Source organism: Oncorhynchus gorbuscha, linkage group LG05, assembly GCF_021184085.1.
Source record: "Oncorhynchus gorbuscha isolate QuinsamMale2020 ecotype Even-year linkage group LG05, OgorEven_v1.0, whole genome shotgun sequence".
Taxonomy (NCBI): Eukaryota; Metazoa; Chordata; class Actinopteri; order Salmoniformes; family Salmonidae; genus Oncorhynchus; species Oncorhynchus gorbuscha.
Window position 1 is genome coordinate 44,440,927 of NC_060177.1, and position 18,746 is coordinate 44,459,672.

Below are 18,746 nucleotides of genomic sequence, written 5' to 3' on the forward strand. Positions count from 1 at the left end.
AATTGAACTTTTTGGCCATCAAGGAAAATGCTATGTCCAGTGCAAACCAAACACCGCCCATCACGTGGGTGTGGGTGTGGTCCTTCTGTAGCTCAGTTGGTAGAGCATGGCGCTTGTAACGCCAGGGTAGTGGGTTCGATCCCCGGGACCACCCATACGTAGAATGTATGCACACATGACTGTAAGTCGCTTTGGATAAAAGCGTCTGCTAAATGGCATATATTATTATTATTATATATTATCACCCTGAGAATACCAGCCCCACAGTGAAGCATGGTGGTGGCAGCATCATGCTGTGGGGATGTTTTTCATCAGCAGGGACTGGGAGACTAGTCAGGATCGAGGGAAAGATGGTCAAAATTGAAGGATTGATGGAGCTAAATGCAGGGTAATTCTTGAGGGAAACCTGTTTCAGTCTTCCAGAGATTTGAGACTGTGACAGAGGTTCACCTTTATTTAACAAGGCAAGTCAGTTAAGAACCCATTCTTATTTTCGATGACAGCAGTGGGTTAATTGCCTTGTTCAGAGGCAGAACGACAGACTTTCACCTTGTCAGCTCGGGGATTTGATCTTGCAACCTTTCGGTTAGTAGTTCAATGTACTGACCACCAGGCTACCTGCCACCCCAATGACCCTAAGCATACTACTAAAGCAACATTCGAGTGATTGAAGGGGAAACATTTAAATGTCTCGGAATGGCCTAGTCAAAGCCCAGACTTCAATCCAATTTTGAATCTGTGGTATGACTTAAAGATTGCTGTACACCAGTGGAACCCATCCAACTTGAAGGAGCTGGAGCAGTTTTGCCTTGAAAAATGGGCAAAAAACCCAGTGGCTAGATGTGCCAAGCTTATAGAGACATACCCCAAGAGACTTGCAGATGTAATTGCTGCAATTGGTGGCTCTACAAAGTATTGACTTTGGGGGGGGGGGTGAATCTGGGGCGGCAGGGTAGCCTAGTGGTTAGAGCGTTGGGCTAGTACCCAAAAGGTTGCAAGTTCAAATCCCCGAGCTGACAAGGTAAAAATCTGTCTTTCTGCCCCTGAACAGGCAGTTAACCCACTGTTCCTAGGCTGTCATTGAAAATAAATATTTGTTCTTAACTGACTTGCCAGGTTAAATAAAGGTACAATTTTAAAAAAGAAATAGTTATGCATGCTCAAGTTGTCAGTTTTTTTGTTTGTTTCACGATTAAAAATATTTTGCATCTTCAGCGCATGTTGTGTAAATCAAATGATACAACCCCCCCAAAAATCCATTTTAATTCCAGGTTGTAAGGCAACAAAATAGGAAAAATGCCAAGGGGAGTGAATACTTTCGCAAGCCACTGTATGTTGTAGTTTGTACTGTGGGTGCATTGTGAAGGCATTATGGAGGGATACTTTCGCTTTACATTTGGTCTATAAGACATTATCTTACCAATATGCATCTCAAAGTTTGTGAGCCCTCTTGTTTGTCTGTGTGTGCGTGTGCGTGTGCGTGTGCGTGTGCGTGTGTGTGTGCGTGTGTGTGTGTGTGTGTGTGTGTGTGTGTGTGTGTGTGTGTGTGTGTGTGTGTGTGTGTGTGTGTGTGTGTGTGTGTGTGTGTGTGTGTGTGTGTGTGTGTGTGTGTGTGTGTGTGTGTGTGTGTGTGTGTGTGTGTGTGTGTGTGTGTGTGTGTGTGTGTGTGTGTGTGTGCTTGCATGTGTGTGCTTGCATGTGTGCGTGTTCTTCCTTGTATGTATATAGGGGTCTGGGACATGGTGCCTTTGGTGAAGTGTATGAAGGGATGGCAGTGGGGATACCTGGAGAGCCCAGTCCCATGCAAGTAGCAGTCAAGGTGAGCCCTGACACAAACAAAAAAACAAGAAATAGACAAACAAACTTACACACAGAATATACTGGGCTTCATTTATCTGTAATATCATCAAGAATGTGTGTGTATTGGGTACGTATTTTATTCACAACATTTCAGTGAGCTTATGTTGATTTTTTTATTGAACCTTTATTTAGGCAGGGGAGTCCTATTGAGACCAAGGTCACTTTTGTGATGGAGCCCTGCAATGAGCCCTCCTGTGCAGATGTATCCTTAGTTCTGCACATCTGTCTACACAGCATTGTCTATGTTCTCTCTGAATGTCCTCATTGTGTGTTCTGTGTGCATCCCCTATAGACACTCCCTGAGGTGTGCTCTGAGCAGGATGAGCTCGACTTTCTCATGGAGGCTCTCATTATCAGGTAACACAAACCACGTTTCCATCCACAGTTTTCATGCAAGCAAAGTCATACTGTATGCAAATAAATCATAACAGGTGTGATGGAAACAAAGTGTTGGTACAATTTCACAAATGTTGACAGACAATTTGTTCATTCGACATGGTGGGATCTTTTTGTGTCGGTAAAATTAATTATGTGACAATTGCGGTGGAAACTATTTTATGCGCAATTATTTATATCATAAACCATCATATCGAAGTAAACTTGGAGCCACCCGATGACGTGCTTTTCCACTACAACGTGGAAAAGCATTAGAGTTTATAGGAAGATTAAATAGTTTTGATTAACTTTCCTGGTGGTTAAGTGATGGACAGTGATGAGCTTCATGCACATTTCCAATAAATATCTAGGGTTTTATTTGAAGGCTCGTGACACGATGATAAACACTTGGCTGCCAATTATCCAATAAAAATTACGTTGGTCTCATTCCATTTCATAATTTAAAACCTACCCCCATTTTGTCAGCTAACTGTTGTCTAGAGAGCATGCTCCAAAACCAGATGGCGTGCATATGATATGCTATAAAACGCAACAGTTTTTTGTGACAAAACTGCCAGTGGAGTTGAAAATGTGACTTATGTTCTTTTATTTGGTACATGGGACTTTAACCACAAAAGTTATTTTTATGTGAACTACCTCATCACGCACAGCCTTTTATCCACAACAAATCAATTTGATGGAAACACATCACTGATGGAAAAATGTCCATATTGTTTTTATGCAGATTTTTTTATATTAACATGAACATATCTCAGCAATTGGATGGAAACCTAGTTACAGTCACACAAACCTAAGCACACGCACTTAAACACTCTCTCTCACACACACACAAACACACACACACTTACACACAGCTTTTGGTTGAAGACATATTGCAAACATGCTCCATGGCAGACCATTCTTCAGCAACCATGTACTGTAATCTCACTTCCTTTCAAACCCTCTCCTTCTCCCTTTACTTTCCCCTTTCCTCCCTCTATCTCCCCCTCATCCTCAACTCTCTCCCTTCTTGCCTTCTTCCTCCTCCCTCCTTTCCCTCCTTTCCTCTCTCTCCTCCCTCCTCTCACTCCTTCCCCCTCTCTCCCTCTCCTCCCTCCATTCCTCCCCCCTCTCTTTTTTTTATTCCTCTCCCCCTGCAGTAAATTCAGCCACCAGAACATAGTGCGGTGTATAGGGGTGAGTCTACAGGCCCTACCACGCTTCATCCTATTGGAATTGATGGCTGGAGGAGACCTCAAGAGTTTCCTGAGAGAGACGCGACCCAGACTGGTCAGTTCAGTTGCCAGTTTGTCTTGTATATTTTAAAATGTACAGTGCGTTAGTTCAGAGCGGTAGTGCTTTAGTGCACAGCTCAAGTGTTTTTTGTTAGAGGAATATGTTGTCTTGCTCTGTCACAACAGCCAGAGATGGTACCTTGGAGCAGAGATTTCTGAAACCTTGAAAAGTAAGTTTGACTACATTTGCCAAATTGTTAAAAGGTTTGAATAAATGCAACAGTTGATTCTTTATTTGTAATAAATGCAACAATAGATAGTGGATAACTGTTGTTTTTTTCAATCATATATAGACTGGATAATAGCACTTAAAATATTTTACTGGCAATGGACAAATAAAACATGAAGTTCAGGGATTTTGGTGGAATTAGGGTATTCAATTTATTGTCAAATTTAAATTTTTGTTTCTTAGAATGCACTTATATATACAGTATATTCTCTAATGGTATCAGGTATTCTTTTAATATTTTGTTTGAATAAAATTATATGTGCCTCATTGCATGAATACACTAGGTATATTAGCATATAAACCACATGACCAAAAGTATGTGGACACATCCTCTTCTGGGAAGGCTTTCTAAAGTGGCTTGCGGAAGTATTCACCCCCTTGGTATTTTTACTATTTTGTTGCCTTACAACCTGGAATTAAAATAGATTTCTGCAGGGCTTGTATAATTTAATTTACACAACATGTCAACCACGTTGAAGATGCAAATTTATGTTGTGAAACAAACAGGAAATAAGACAACAAAAAAAAGTTGAGTGTTCATAATTCACCCCCCCCAAGTCAATACTTTGTAGAGCCACCAATTGCAGCAATTACAGCTGCAATTCTGTTTTGTATGTCTCTATAAGCTTGGCACATCTAGCCACTGGGATTTTTGCCCATTCTTCAAGGCAAAACTGCTCTAGCTCCTTCAATTTGGATGGGTTCCACTGGTGTACAGCAATCTTTACATCATACCGCAGATTCAAAATTGGATTGAAGTCTGGGCTTTGACTAAGCCATTCCAAGACATTTAAATGTTTCCCCTTAAATCACTCGAATGTTGCTTTAGTAGTATGCTTAGGGTCATTGGGGTGGCAGGTAGCCTGGTGGTCAGAGTGTTGAACTAGTAACCAAAATGTTGTTTCAGTTGTTTCCCTTTAAACCACTCAAGTGTTGCTTTAGCAGTATGCTCAGGGTCATTGTCCTCCTGGAAGGTGAACGTCCATCACAGTCTCAAATATTTGGAAAACTGAAACAGGTTTCCTTCAAGAATTTTCCTGTATTTAGCCCCATTGATCATTCCTCCAATTCTGACCAGTTTCCCTGTCCCTGCCGATGAAAAGCATCCCCACAGTATGATGCTGCCACCACCATGCTTCACTTTGGGGATGGTATTCTCGGGGTGATAGGAGTTGTTAGGTTTGCCCCAGACATAGCATATTCCTTTCCTTGGAGTTGTGATGGGCAGCCCTCTCTAGGCAGGTTAGTTGTGGTGCCGAATTCTTTCCAATTTTTTAGTAATGGATTTAATGGTGCTCCGTGGGATTATCAAAGTATCTGATATTTTTTTGTAACTGAACCCTGATCTGTACTTTTCCACAACTTTGTCCCTGACCTGTTTGGAGAGCTCCTTCGTCTTCATGGTGCCACTTGCTTAGTGGTGTTGCAGACTCTGGAGCCTTTCAGAACACTGAGATCATGTGACAGATCGTGTGACACAGATTGCACACAGGTGGACTTTATTTAACTAATTGTGTGACTTCGGAAGGTAATTGGTTGCACCAGATCTAATTTAGGGGCTTCATAGCAAAGGGGGTGAACACATATGCACGGACCACTTTTCAGTTTTTTATATTTTTGCATTTTAAAAAAAAAAATAATAATCATTTCACTTCACCAATTCAGACTATTTTATGTATGTCCATTACATGAAATTCAAATTAATATCTATTTTAAATTACAGGTTGTATTGCAACAAAATAGGAAAAATGCCAAGGAGGATGAATACTTTTGCAAGGCACTGTACTAGATGTTGGAACATTGTTGTGGGGACCATTTCTGTATGGACCTGTCAACTGAAACAGGAAAGGGCCTTCCCCAAACTGTTCACAAAGTTGGAGGCACAGAATTTTCTCAAATTTCATAGTATGCTGTAGCGTTAAGATTTCCCTTCATTGGAACTAAGGGGCCTAGCCCGAAACATGATGGTGTCATCTGCATAGAGGAGGATCAAATAATCACCCACAGCAAGAGCGACATCATTGATTTATACAGAGAAAAGAGTCTGCCCGAGAATTGAACCCTGTGGCACCCCCATAGAGACTGCTTTTACACATGAATCTGATATTCCAATAATCACACAATTGTTTTAAGGGTGGGAGTGGAAACCAACATGCACACAACACAGTGGGCTACACTACACGATTCTCACATATATATATGTTCTGAGTTCTCTGTTTGGACTTTATTCTACCATGTGGATAAGATACACACTTTTTAAATGTAACCTATATTTAACTAGGCAAGTCAGTTAAGAACAAATTCTTATTTAGATCCGCATTATAGGGCAATTGAAATGTTAAGGTAATTTCCAATTGAGCAGACAGCGTTTACCATGAGTACAGTCTCTGAGAACATGGGAACATTGTCTTCAAATTTCAATCGTGCTGTAGAGCAGGTCTTCAGCTCTACGGATTGAATCAAGCCCTATGTATATATGAGCCTGATCTCTTCCTCTCTATCTGGTATATCTCTACAGGAGCACCCTTCTAGTCTATCCATGGAGGACCTGCTCAATGTGGCCAGAGACATAGCACAGGGATGCCAATACCTGGAGGAGAACCAGTTTATACACCGGTAGGCCTAATGTGGTAGAGAAACATACTGTACATGGATTTATGTGTGTGCACAGTGTGCACATAATGTATAGTCAAACCCACACAATATGCAATGACAGACAAATACACTCTCACACACAGACACTCATTTCACCCACTTACTGTATACATACGCACACACAAACACACAAATAGCAGTGCATGCACACACCACAAAGACACAGTCCCCCACATTCACACCCTCCCAAACAAAAACAGATGGGAATAGAACGGTTTGCCTGCTTCCCCCCGGAACCCCAGCAATCACCTTGCTCGGTTTCCACGGCGTCCTTAACTTGTGACAGGATTTACCTTTAACCCGCTACTTCCTGCAAGTCATCCAATGACAAACGAGCCCAATTAAAGCTAATTTGCATCAAAATGTGCTGTCAACTATTATACTGCCTAATGGTGTCACAGGAGTGTAGCTACAGACACACACGCAGACCCTCGGATGCACACACACGAACACAACACACAGAAGCACTAGGCTACACACACACACACCAGCACGACTCCTTATTACAAATCACAGCCACCATCATCATCCTTTAGGCCACTACGTGTGAGTACGTGTCACTAGACTATATTTTCTTGAGGAAAACCTGCATTGACGACATGCAATATCTCGAAGAGTGTGTTTGCTGCTTTGTCATACCACTCAAATTCTGCAGCCTCTTAAATCTTATTACAATTCCATACAAATAAATGTATGCATATGCTAAATCTGGCTGTGAATAACATTGTTTTGTTTAATCTGAATTCAAACAGTTCAGATTAACCAATTGCTCAGTTTATGCTTAATGCTTTAATACATTAATCTGTTATTCCAATAATCACACTCAATTGTTTAAAAGGGTGGGAGTGGAAACCAACATGCACACAACACAATGGGCTACACTACATGATTCTCACAGATATGTGTTTTGAGTCCTCTGTTTGCCCTTATTCTACCATGGGGATAAGATACACACTGACAGACAGAAGGACGGACGGACGGACAAGCTCGCACACACTAACGCAGACGGACGGACAGACAAACAGACAGACAAGCTTGCACACACTAATGCAGACGGACAGACAAGCTCGCACACGCAGACAGACAGACAGACAGACAGACAGACAGACAGACAGACAGACAGACAGACAGACAGACAGACAGACAGACAGACAGACAGACAGACAGACAGACAGACAGACAGACAGACAGACAGACAGACAGACAGACAAGCGCACACACACTAACGCACATACAGATGAGCACACACATGCACAGATAGACAGAGACACACACACTAACACGAACACACCCCTGTAAGGTTCTTCTTGTCTTGTCACTTTGCAGGGACATTGCGGCCCGGAACTGCCTGCTGACCACCAAAGGACCGGGGAGAGTGGCCAAGATCGGGGACTTTGGAATGGCCAGAGACATTTATAGGTACTGCCATAATAAAAAGTCATTAAACCCAGCTACGATAAAGGTATATGTGGACTGGGGTGGTCTGGCGTTCTGGGCAGTTGCCCCTGGAGCACATGTACGATATACCGCTGCCAGCATGAGTTGGAGTATGGCCTGTTGCTACTTCAGCACCATCTCTCCTAAGTTTCAACTCTGTCTATCTCTTTTCAAACATGACAAACTACCAAAGGAGTGGGACTGCCCCACTCCTTTAAAATAATAATAATTGTCACGCCTGCTCCCACTCTCCCTCTCTGGTGCTCGAGGGCACCAGGCTGTCTATACCTTCATTATGCACACCTGTCACCATCATTACACTCATCAGCGCTCAATGGACTCACCTGGACTCCTTCACCTTGTTGATTGCCCCATCTATATCTGTCTGTTCCTCAGTTGGTTCCCCAAGTATATACTACGGCTAAAGGCTGTTCTTCTGTATGACGCAAAGCGGAGTGCCTGGACACAGCCATTAGCCGTGGTGTATTGGTCATATATCACAAACCCCTGAGGAGACTTATTGCTGTTGTAAACTGGTTACCAACATAATTAGGGCAGTAAAACTAAATATTTTGTTATAACATGGCTTTCAGCCAGTCAGAATTCAGGGCTCAAACCACCCGTTGGTAACCAGTTTATAATAGTAATAAGGCTCCTCGGGGGTTTGTGATATATGGCCAATACACCACGGCTAATGGCTGTGTCCAGGTCGTGGTATATTGGCCATATACCACACCTCCTTGGGCCTTATTAGTTAAATATACCACAGTTTTCAGACAATCATTATCCATGACCCAAACTATCTAGTTTATAATTCTGTTTATTACTGCCTGTGTCTGTTGCTAGTGACACAGTCCATTTCTTCTTCTGGGAAACAAAGTCGATTACAAATTATTTTTTTAAAATCTGAGTGCGATCCATGGATACACCGTTTAGTTAGTAATGGCTGCCATGATGGCACCAAACACTTTATGTCTAGTTGTAGAATGCCAATTCTATCTAGAATGTCAATTTGAAGATTGCTGGGGGCATTTCATTTCAATTTGATGGCTTTTGGTGCAAATGATAATGTCTCACAAACACAGGAAGGCTAGGAAGCCACATTTTGGTTGGACCTTGTGTACAATTGATGAATAAAGTGATCTTAATCTTAATTTTACAGTTTTATTCATCCTCAAAGTCCTTGTGATTGCATACTGACTTGAGGTGTTTTCCCAGTTGCAATTCCAATCCACACTGCACCGTTCACGAATGCACAACCCAATGAGGAAATCACCTCCACCACCCAAATCTCAGCCTGCCGTCACAAAGAATTGGAGGATGAATGTTATAACACACATGAAAAAATAATATAATTCTATAGTAAACTGTAGTATACTGTAGAATACTATACTACACACTGTAGTATCCCTCGCTCATCAGGAGTAGTACTTACTATGAAATGTTATAGTATACTCAGGCTTCTGAGTGGCGCAGCAGTCTAAGGCACTGCATCTCAGTGCTTGAGGTGTCACTACAGACACCCTGGTACGAATCCAGGCTGTATCACAATCGGCCATGATTGGGAGTCCCATAGGGCAGCGTACATTTGGCCCGTGTAGGCCGTCATTGTAAATAAGAATTGGTTCTTAGTTAACTGACTTGCCTAGTTAAATAAAGGTAAAATAAAAATAAATACTGTGGAATACTATACTAAATAGTATTATGTGCCAAAAAACTATTTAATAAATACCACAGTAATGTCCACAAAAACATTACAGTCTGCAAAAACACTAACTATAGTAAATACTACAGTATTTAGTTTGCACATTCCCCTCCCCCATATCGCAATGTGCCACCCATAAGTGAGAACCCATATATTGTGTTCCCTACAGGTTATAGAAAAGAGACTACGTCCTAAACTATCCATTCAGACCCCAGTCCTACCTACCTACAAGTTGTGGAAAATTTGCTCTTTCAGTATTTCTTTAGTAGGTTTCCTGAAGGAGAAAGCCTTCACTTCTATGTCAAGGATAATAAAACAAACACACTACAGTATATAGTACAGTATAGTACAATTCGCAAAAACACTACAATAAATACTACAATATACTACAATCCGCAAAAACACTACATTAATTGCTAATTAATTTATTGTGTGTCTGTCCAGTATTACGTTTTTTTTCATAGGGAGACATATCTGTTCAAATGTTGTCAACAATACCTCCGAGTGCTGGTCGATGTATCGAATTAATTTGATTAATTGAAAGTATGTTTTAGCGCGAAGTTTTACATTTTTTTCCAGGTTTTTATGAGCATTCTGGTTTTTTTAGTCTCGTCTCCAGTGGTGTAAAGTAATTAAGTAAAAATAATTTATAGGACTACTTAAGTAGTTGTTTGGGGTATCTGTACTTTACTATTTATATTATTAGCAACTTTTACTTTTACTCCACTACATTCCTAAAGAAAATAATTTACTTTTTACTCCTTACATTTTCCCTAACACCCAAAAGTACTAGTTACATTTTGAATGCTTAGCAAGACAGGAAAATTGTCTCATTCCCACACTTATCAAGAGAACATCCCTAGTCATTCCTACTGCCTCTCATCTGGCAGACTCACTAAACATAAGTTTGCCCCTGGCTATCAGTAAATAAATAAAAATTAAAAAGATGAAAATATTGTCGTCTGGTTTGCTTAACCCTCTTTGGGATACGGGGCAGAATTTTGATGTCCGGATGAAAAGCGTGCCCAAAGTAAACTGCCTGTTGCTCAGGCCCAGAAGCTAGGATATGCATATAATTGGTAGATTTGGATAGAAAACACTCTAAAGTGAGCATAACAGAGGACAAGCCAACCCCCCAAAATAACCACTGTTTTCAATGGCTGTCACTTTTATTATAAGGCGAAAACCTCCCTGATTGCAATTCTTAGGGCTTCCACTAGATGTCAACAGTCTTAAGAAAGATTTTCAGGCTGGTTTTTGGAACAATTAGCTAGAAGTTGTATGTGGCTCCCATTTTGGCTGTAGTGTTTCCATGTGCGTGGAGGAAAGTGCATTCTTTGTTATTTATCGGTAATACATACTATTATACTATTATCTTCGTCTTAAATTGTATCGTTTATTTACGTATTAGGGTACCTAAGGTTTGATTATAAACGTTGTTTGATTTGTTTGGATAAGTTGATTGGTAACGTTTGGGATTCATTTTGAAGGAGGGAAACCGGTGAATTATTGACTGAAGCGTGCCAGCTAAACTGAGTTTTTATGGATATAAAGAAGGACTTTATCGAACAAAAGGACCATTTGTGAGGTAACTGGGAGTGCCAACAGAAGAAGATCTTCAAAGGTAAGCCATATATTATATCGCTATTTCTGACTTTCGTGGCGTACTTGCCAGGTTGAAAAAATGTTTTTCATGGTTTTGTATGCGGGGTGCTGTCCTGAGATAATCGCATGGTCTGCATGGTATGCTTTCGCCATAAAGTATTTTTGAAATCTGACACAGCGGCTGGATTAACAAGATGTTAAGCTTTATTTTGATGTATTCCACATGTATTTTCATGAATGTTAAATATATATTTTTCTGTAGTTTGAATTTCGCTCTCTGCAATTTCACCGGATATTGTCCAGATGGGTCGCTAGCGGAACGCCTGCGCTAGAAAGGTTAATATAAGGATTTTTTATGATTTATACTTTCACGTTTGATAGACTTGTAGACTTTTACTCAAATTGTATTTTACTGGGTGACTCACTTTTATCTTGAGTCATTTTCTTTTAAGGTATCCACCTTTACTCAAGTATGACAATTGGGTAATTTGTCCACCACTGCACGTCCCCTTCACTCATTCTATTCTGTTTGCACTGTGCACCTTCCCACCCACACACAGACACCAAGTCCCTCCCCCTGCCATGAAAAGAAGAAGCTTAAACTCGCTATTTGCATTTGATGTTTGGTCCAACAGTCATATGGACAGACACACTTAGAGACATTATTCTACTGTAATGGACCAGAACTTAACCTTTCTAACGATACCCTTTCAATGTCTCAACTCCTAAAATGTAGAACAGAGTAGATCCTACTAAAACGAGAGTATCAATAAGCATGATTGTGGAAATTAAGGCTCAGTTTCTGCCATGTGTGGCAATAGCAGCATTTTAGCCACAAACGTATGTGCTAGCTGTCTAGTCTGTCTATAATGTTAATGTGCAATGAGCATAAAAAAAATATTTATATAGGGAAATGGCAATACATTGTCATTTTGAGAAGTAAACATCTTATCTAGGTAAACCACTTGATTTCAATGGGCAGTGATCGGTTGAAGAGCATGCCTTTAGTTTTACTTGCATTTAAGAGCGGTTGTATGGAATTGAAGCTCGTTTGGAGGTTTGGTGTCCAAAGAAGGGCCAGATGTATACAGAATGGTGTCGTCTGCGTAGAGGTGGATCAAAGAATCACAAGCAGCAAGAGTGACATCATTGATGTATACAGAGAAAAGAGTCGGCCCAAGAATTGATCCCTGTGGCACCACCATAGAGACTGCCAGAGGTGCGGACAACAGGCCCTCCGATTTGACACACTGAACTCTATCTGAGAAGTAATTGGTGAACCAGGCGAGGCAGTCTCTATGGGGGTGCCGATAAGAATGCAGTGATTGACAGAGTCGAAAGCCTTAGCCAGGTCGATGAAGATGGTTGCACAGTACTGTCTTTTATCGATGGTGGTTATGATATTGTTTGGACCTTGAGCGTAGCTGAGGTGCACCAATGACCAGCTCGGAAACCAGATTGCATAGCGGAGAAGGTATGGTGGGTTTCAAAATGGTTGGCGATCTGTTTATTAACTTGGCTTTCGAAGACTTTAGAAAAGGAGGGCAGGATGGATATAGATCTGTAACAGTTTGGGTCTAGAGTGTCTCCCCCTTTGAAGATGGGGATGACTGCAGCAGCTTTCCAATCTTTAGGGATCTCAGGCGATGCGAAAGAGAGGTTGAACAGGATAGTATTAGGGGTTGTAACAATTGCAGCAGATAATTTTAGAAAGAGATGGTCCCGATTGTCTAGCTCAGCTGATTTGTACGGGTCCAGATTTTGCAGCTCTTTCAAAACATCAGCTATCTGGATTTGGGTAAAGGGGGGCGCTTGGGCAAGTTGCTACGGGGAGCTTAGAGCTGTTGGCCGGGGTAGGGGTAGCCAGGTGGAAAGCATGGCCGGCCGTAGAAAAATGCTTATCGAAATTCGTAGATAATGTGATAATGATCATGACAGTGTTTCCTATACTCTGTGCAGTGGGCGGCTGGGAGGAGGTGCTCTTATTCTCCATGGACTTTACAGTGTCCCAAAACTCTTTGGAATTAGTGCTACAGAATGCAAATTTTTGTTTGAAAAAGCTAGCATTTGTTTTCCGATCTGACTGTGTATATTGGTTTCTGACTTCCCTGAAAAGTTGAATATCACAGGGGCTATTCAATGCTATTGCAGTATATCACAGGATGTTTTTGCGCTGGCCAAGGGCAGTCAAGTCAGGAGGGAACCAGGGGCTATATCTGTTCTTAGTTCTACATTTTAAGAATGGGGAATGCTTATTTAAGATGCAGGAAAGCACTTTTAAAGAACAACCAGGCATCCTCTACTGATGGGATGAGGTCAATATTCTTCCAGGATACCCGGGCCAGGTTGATTAGAAAGGCCTGCTCACTGAAATGTTTTAGGGATTGTTTGACAGTGATGAGGAATGGTCGTTTGACCATGGACCTATTACGGACGCAGGCAATGAGGCAGTTATCGCTGAGATCCTGGTTGAAGAAACAGAGGTGTAATTGGAGGGCAAGTTGGTCAGGATGATATCTATGAGGGTGCCCATGTTTACGGATTTAGAGTTGTACCTGGTAGGTTCCTTGATCATCTGTGTGAGTTTGAGGGCATCTAGCTTATATTGTAGGACGGCCGGCGTGTTAAGCATATCCCAGATTAGGTCACCTAACAGTACGAACTCTGAAGATAGGTGGGGGGATATCAATTCACATATGTTGTCCAGGGCACAGCTGGGGGCTGAGGGGGGCCTATAACAGCGGCAACAGTGAGAGACTTGTTTTTGGAAAGGTGGATTAGAAGCTAGAACTGTTTGGGCACAGACCTGGATAGTAAGACAGAACTCTGCAGGCTAACTCCGCCCCCTTTGGCAGTTCTATCTTGACGGAAAATGTTGTAGTTCGGGATGGAAATTTCAGAACTTTTGGTGGCCTTCCTAAACCAGGATTCAGACAAGGCTTGGACATCAGGTTTGGCAGAAGGTGCTAAAGCAGTGAATATAACAAACTTAGGGAGGAGGTTTCTGATGTCAACATACATGAAACCAAGGCTTTTACGGTTACAGAAGTCAACAAATTAGAGGGCCTGGGGAATAGGTGTAGTACAGGGGGCTACAGGGCCTGGGTTAACCTCTACATCACCAGAGGAATGTAGGGGGAGTAGGATAAGGGTACGGCTAAAGGCTATAAGAACTGGTCATCTAATGCGTTGGGAACACAGAATAAAGGGAGCAGATTTCTGGGCGTGGTAGAAAAGATTCAAGGCATAATGTACAGACAAGGTATGCTAGAATGTGAATACAGTGTAGGTAAACCTAGGCATTGAGTGATGATGAGAGAGGTTGCGTCTCTGAAGGCACCAGTTAAGCCAGGTGAGGTCTCCCCATGTGTGGGGGTGGGACAAGAGAGCTATCTAAAGCATGTTGAGCAGGACTGGGGGCTCTAGAGGGAAATAAAACAATAAGACCTAACCGAAACAGCAGTAGCCAAGGCATATTGACATTAGAGAGAGGCATAAAGCGATCACAGGTGTTGGTGGGAGAGCTAAGACAACAACGCGTAAATGGTGATGAATGTGCAGGGAGGGTCAGTTAGGTACACACAGGACCTGAGTTCGAAACTGTGGTTGACAGATAAACAAAATGATGTGCAGTGTTAATGAACAGTCCAGCTGGCATCAGCTGTGTAGCCAGGTCCATAGATGCATAGGGTTCAATGAGCAGCAATAGGAGCCATTCAGTAGTCGCTACTACACTAGGCAAGCGGGAGACATGGCTTTCTGAAAGCTAGCAGGCCGGAGCTAGCAGATGGGTCTTCGGCTACATCGCAGTGGAAAAGCCTGTTGCGTTTGCGTCGGCAGACTAGTCGTGATGGATCGGCGGGGCTCCGTGTCGACAATAAAGGGTCCAGGCCAATTGGCAAAAGAGGTATTGTAGCCCAAGAATTAGCTGGTATACTCCGTCGGCTAGCCAAGAGATGAGTCTAGCTTGAGGCTAGCTCAAGGCTAACTGGTGCTTGCTTCGGGACCGAGGCGTTAGCCAACAATAGCCACTCGGTTGCAGCTAGCTAGCTGCGATGATCCGGTGCAATGGTCCAGAGCTTGTGGCAGGAATCCGGTGATGTGTTAGAGAAAAGCAGTCCGATATGCTCTGGGTTGATATCGCGCTGTGCAGACTGGCAGGTAAATTGTCTGAGCTCAAGCTGGCTTGTGTTTTCTAAGCTAATTGTCTGAGCTGAGATGAGGAGCGCTAGCAGTGGCAAACAATGACAAGAGCTAGTTTGCTGGCTAGTTTCAGATGGAGGTTCCAGTCATAAGGTATAAATATAGCAGATCCATACCACATTTGGTGAGGCGGATGGAAAGTGAGATTAAAATATATATGAAAAAAATGTAAAAACAGACTATTTACAGACTAATAACACAGGACAAGACAAACACACGTCCGACTGCTATGCCATGTTGGATAGACCAGTTCTAAGCAAATAGATCCAAGTTTACCAATAAAAAAATCTACTTTGATGGAAAAACAGTGCGTTCTGAAAGTATTCAGACCCCTTGACTTTTTCCACATTTTCTTACATTACAGCCTTGTTAAAAAATTCCTCATCAATCTACACACAATATCCAGAGCAAAAACTGGTTTTATTAAGAAATGTTAGCAAATTTATAAAAACTAAACAGAGGGAGTATTCAGACCCTTTGTATTTAGACCCTTTGCTCTGAGAATCGAAATTGATCTCCAGTGCTCCGAGTCTAGCTGTGGTTAACTCAAATGATTGGACATGATTTAGAAAGGCACACACACACCTGTCTATATAAGGTCCTACAGTTGACAGTGCATATCAGAGCAAAAACCAAGCCATGAGGTCGAAGGAATTGTCAGAGAGCTCCAAGACAGGATTGTGTCGAGGCACAGACCTGGGGAAGGGGTACCAAAATATTTCTGCAGCACTGAAGGTCCCCAAGAACGGTGGCCTCCATCATTCTTGAATTGAACAAGTTTGGACCCACCAATACTCTTCCCAGAGCTGGCCGCCCGGCCAAACTGATCAATCAGGGGAGAAGGGACTTGATCAGGGATGTGACCAAGAACCCGATGGTCACTCTGGTGGAGTGCTGCAGAGATGTTTGTCCTTTTGGAAGGTTCTCCCATCTCCACAGAGGAACTCTATCAATCTGGCCTTTGTGGTAGAGTGGCCGAACAGAAAACACTCCTCAGTAAAAGGCACATGACAGCCCGCTTGGTGTCAAATGGCACCTAAAGGACTCCCAGACCATGAAAAACAAGATTCTTTGGTCTGATGAAACCAAGATTGAACTATTTGGCTTGAATGCCAAGCGTCACATCTGGAGGAAACCTGGCACCATCCCTACGGTGAAGCAAGATGGTGGCAGCATAATGCTGTGGGGATGTTTTTAAGTGGCAAGTCTGGGAGACTAGTCAGGATTGAGGGTAAGATGAACTAAGCAAAGAATAGAGAGATCCTTAATGAAAACTTATTCCAGAGTGCTCAGGACCACAGACTGGGATGAATCTTCACCATCCATCAGGACAATGACCCTAAGCACAAAGTCAAGACAATGCAGTGGCTTGGGACAAGTCCCTAAATGTCCTTGTGTGGCCCACCCAGAGCCCGGACTTCCACCAGCTCTAACATCTCTGGAGAGATCTGAAAATAGCTGTGCAGCGATGCTCCCCATCCAACCTTACAGAGCTTGAGAGCATTTTTAAGGAACAATGGGAAAGTAATTCTGCTTTGAAAGTTGATAAGCTTGTAAACTCACTTTTGAGAAAAGGGCCTTTGAATGTTTTGGTACCTACTGGAGAGCTCTCCTTTGTCTACACCCATTCAGCATTGTTCACACCCTCTTAAACCAGTCCCACCCATCTCTTTAAGGATTCACAATATTTTTCCAGAACATTGTCAAAGCAAGTTTTCACAAAGACAAATCTGCCCGATTCCAGCCTTGCTGAAGCACCCCAAGATCATCACAGATCCTCCACCAAATTTCACAGTGGATGCGAGACCTAGAGACCCCTACAAGCCACAGTATCTCATACCCACTGTGACATTTCTCATTTACAGCAACAACCTGGGGAATAGTAATAGGGGAGAGGAGGGGGATGAATGAGCCAATTGCAAGCTGGGGATGATTAGGTGACGGTTTGAGGGACAGCTTGGCAATTTAGCCAGGACACCGGAGTTAACACCCCTACTCTTACGATAAGTGCCATGGACTCTCTAGTGACCACAGAGAGTCAGGACACCCGTTTAATGTCCCATCCAAAAGACAGCACCCTACATAGGGCAGTGTCCCCAATCTATGCCTTGGAACATTGGGAAATTTCATCTTAGACCCGAGGAAAGAGAGCCAACTACTGGCCCTCCAACACCACTTCCAGCAGCATCTGGTCTCTCATCTAGGGACTGATCAGGACCAACTCTGCTTAGCTTCAGAAGCAAACCAGCATTGGGATGCAGGGGGGTATGCTGCTGGCTAATAGAAAGCAGTTGTAATAGCTAGCTAAAGTTAAGCAAATAGGCTCAATGTTAGCTAGATAGCCGGCCATCTAACGTCAGCTGGCTAGCTAACAGCAGTCTTTAACTAGAAATACAAACCGATTGTCATAGCTAGCTATAGTTAACCAAATAGGTTCAATATTAGCTAGTTAGCTAACTAACAGGCTATAACTAGCAATGCGAAATGACATTCTGAAAAAAACGTCACTAACATTACACACACTTCATACATGTAAGTTAATGTTATCTAGCAAGCCATCTAACATCCGCTAACTTTAGCTAGCTAATGGCAAGCTTTATTTTTTAGACATGTAACAGTAATGTTAGCTAGCTATTTTGTCACGACAAGATGCTCGACTATGCATATAATTGACAGCTTTGGATAGAAAACACTCTAACGTTTCCAAAACTGCAAAGATATGGTCTGTGAGTGCAACAGAACTGATGTTACAGGCGAAACCCAGATAAAAATCCAATCAGGAAGTGTGCCACATTTTGAAAGCGCTGCATGCCAATGACTCCTTATATGGCTGAGAATGGGCTAAGAATGAGCTTATGCTTTCTACGTATTCCCCAAGGTGTCTACAGCATTGTGACATATTTTTACGCATTTATTTTGAAGAATAGCCGTAAGGGACCACATTGAGCAAGTGGTCACATGATGGCTCCCGCAGAAAATCTTGCGTAAATTACTGAGGTAGCCATTATTCCAATCGCTTCTAATGAGAAACCAATTGTCCCGGTGGATATATTATCGAATAGATATGTGAAAAACACCTTGAGGATTGATTCTAAACAACGTTTGCCATGTGTCTGTCGATATTATGGAGCTTATTTGGAAAAATGTTTGGCGTTGTAGTGACTGCATTTTCCGGTCGATTTCTCAGCCAAACGTGAAGAACAACTGGAGCTATTTCGCCAACAAAAATAATATTTTGGCAAAAAAGGAACATTTGCTATCTAACTGGGAGTCTCGTGAGTGAAAACATTGGAAGTTCTTCAAAGGTAAATTATTTAATTGGATTGCTTTTCTTATTTTCATGAAAATGTTGCCTGCTGCTAGCAGGGCATAATGCTATGCT

General features: G+C 42.3%; 1 protein-coding gene and 1 non-coding gene across 2 annotated transcripts in view; both read left to right on the forward strand.

Moving 5' to 3' along the window:
- The window catches only part of LOC124034880 (ALK tyrosine kinase receptor-like), a 168,196-nt gene that overhangs the window by 130,295 nt on the left and 19,155 nt on the right, over nt 1-18,746 (forward strand). The window contains exons 17-21 of the mRNA XM_046348286.1: nt 1,729-1,819; nt 2,153-2,217; nt 3,396-3,525; nt 6,278-6,375; nt 7,741-7,833. Coding sequence (XP_046204242.1) covers nt 1,729-1,819; nt 2,153-2,217; nt 3,396-3,525; nt 6,278-6,375; nt 7,741-7,833 — 477 coding nt within the window. The remainder of the gene's footprint in view (nt 1-1,728; nt 1,820-2,152; nt 2,218-3,395; nt 3,526-6,277; nt 6,376-7,740; nt 7,834-18,746) is intronic.
- On the forward strand, nt 9,794-9,848 carry LOC124036785. Its single transcript, XR_006839035.1, has one exon. It is a non-coding gene; the product is annotated as a U7 small nuclear RNA (small nuclear RNA).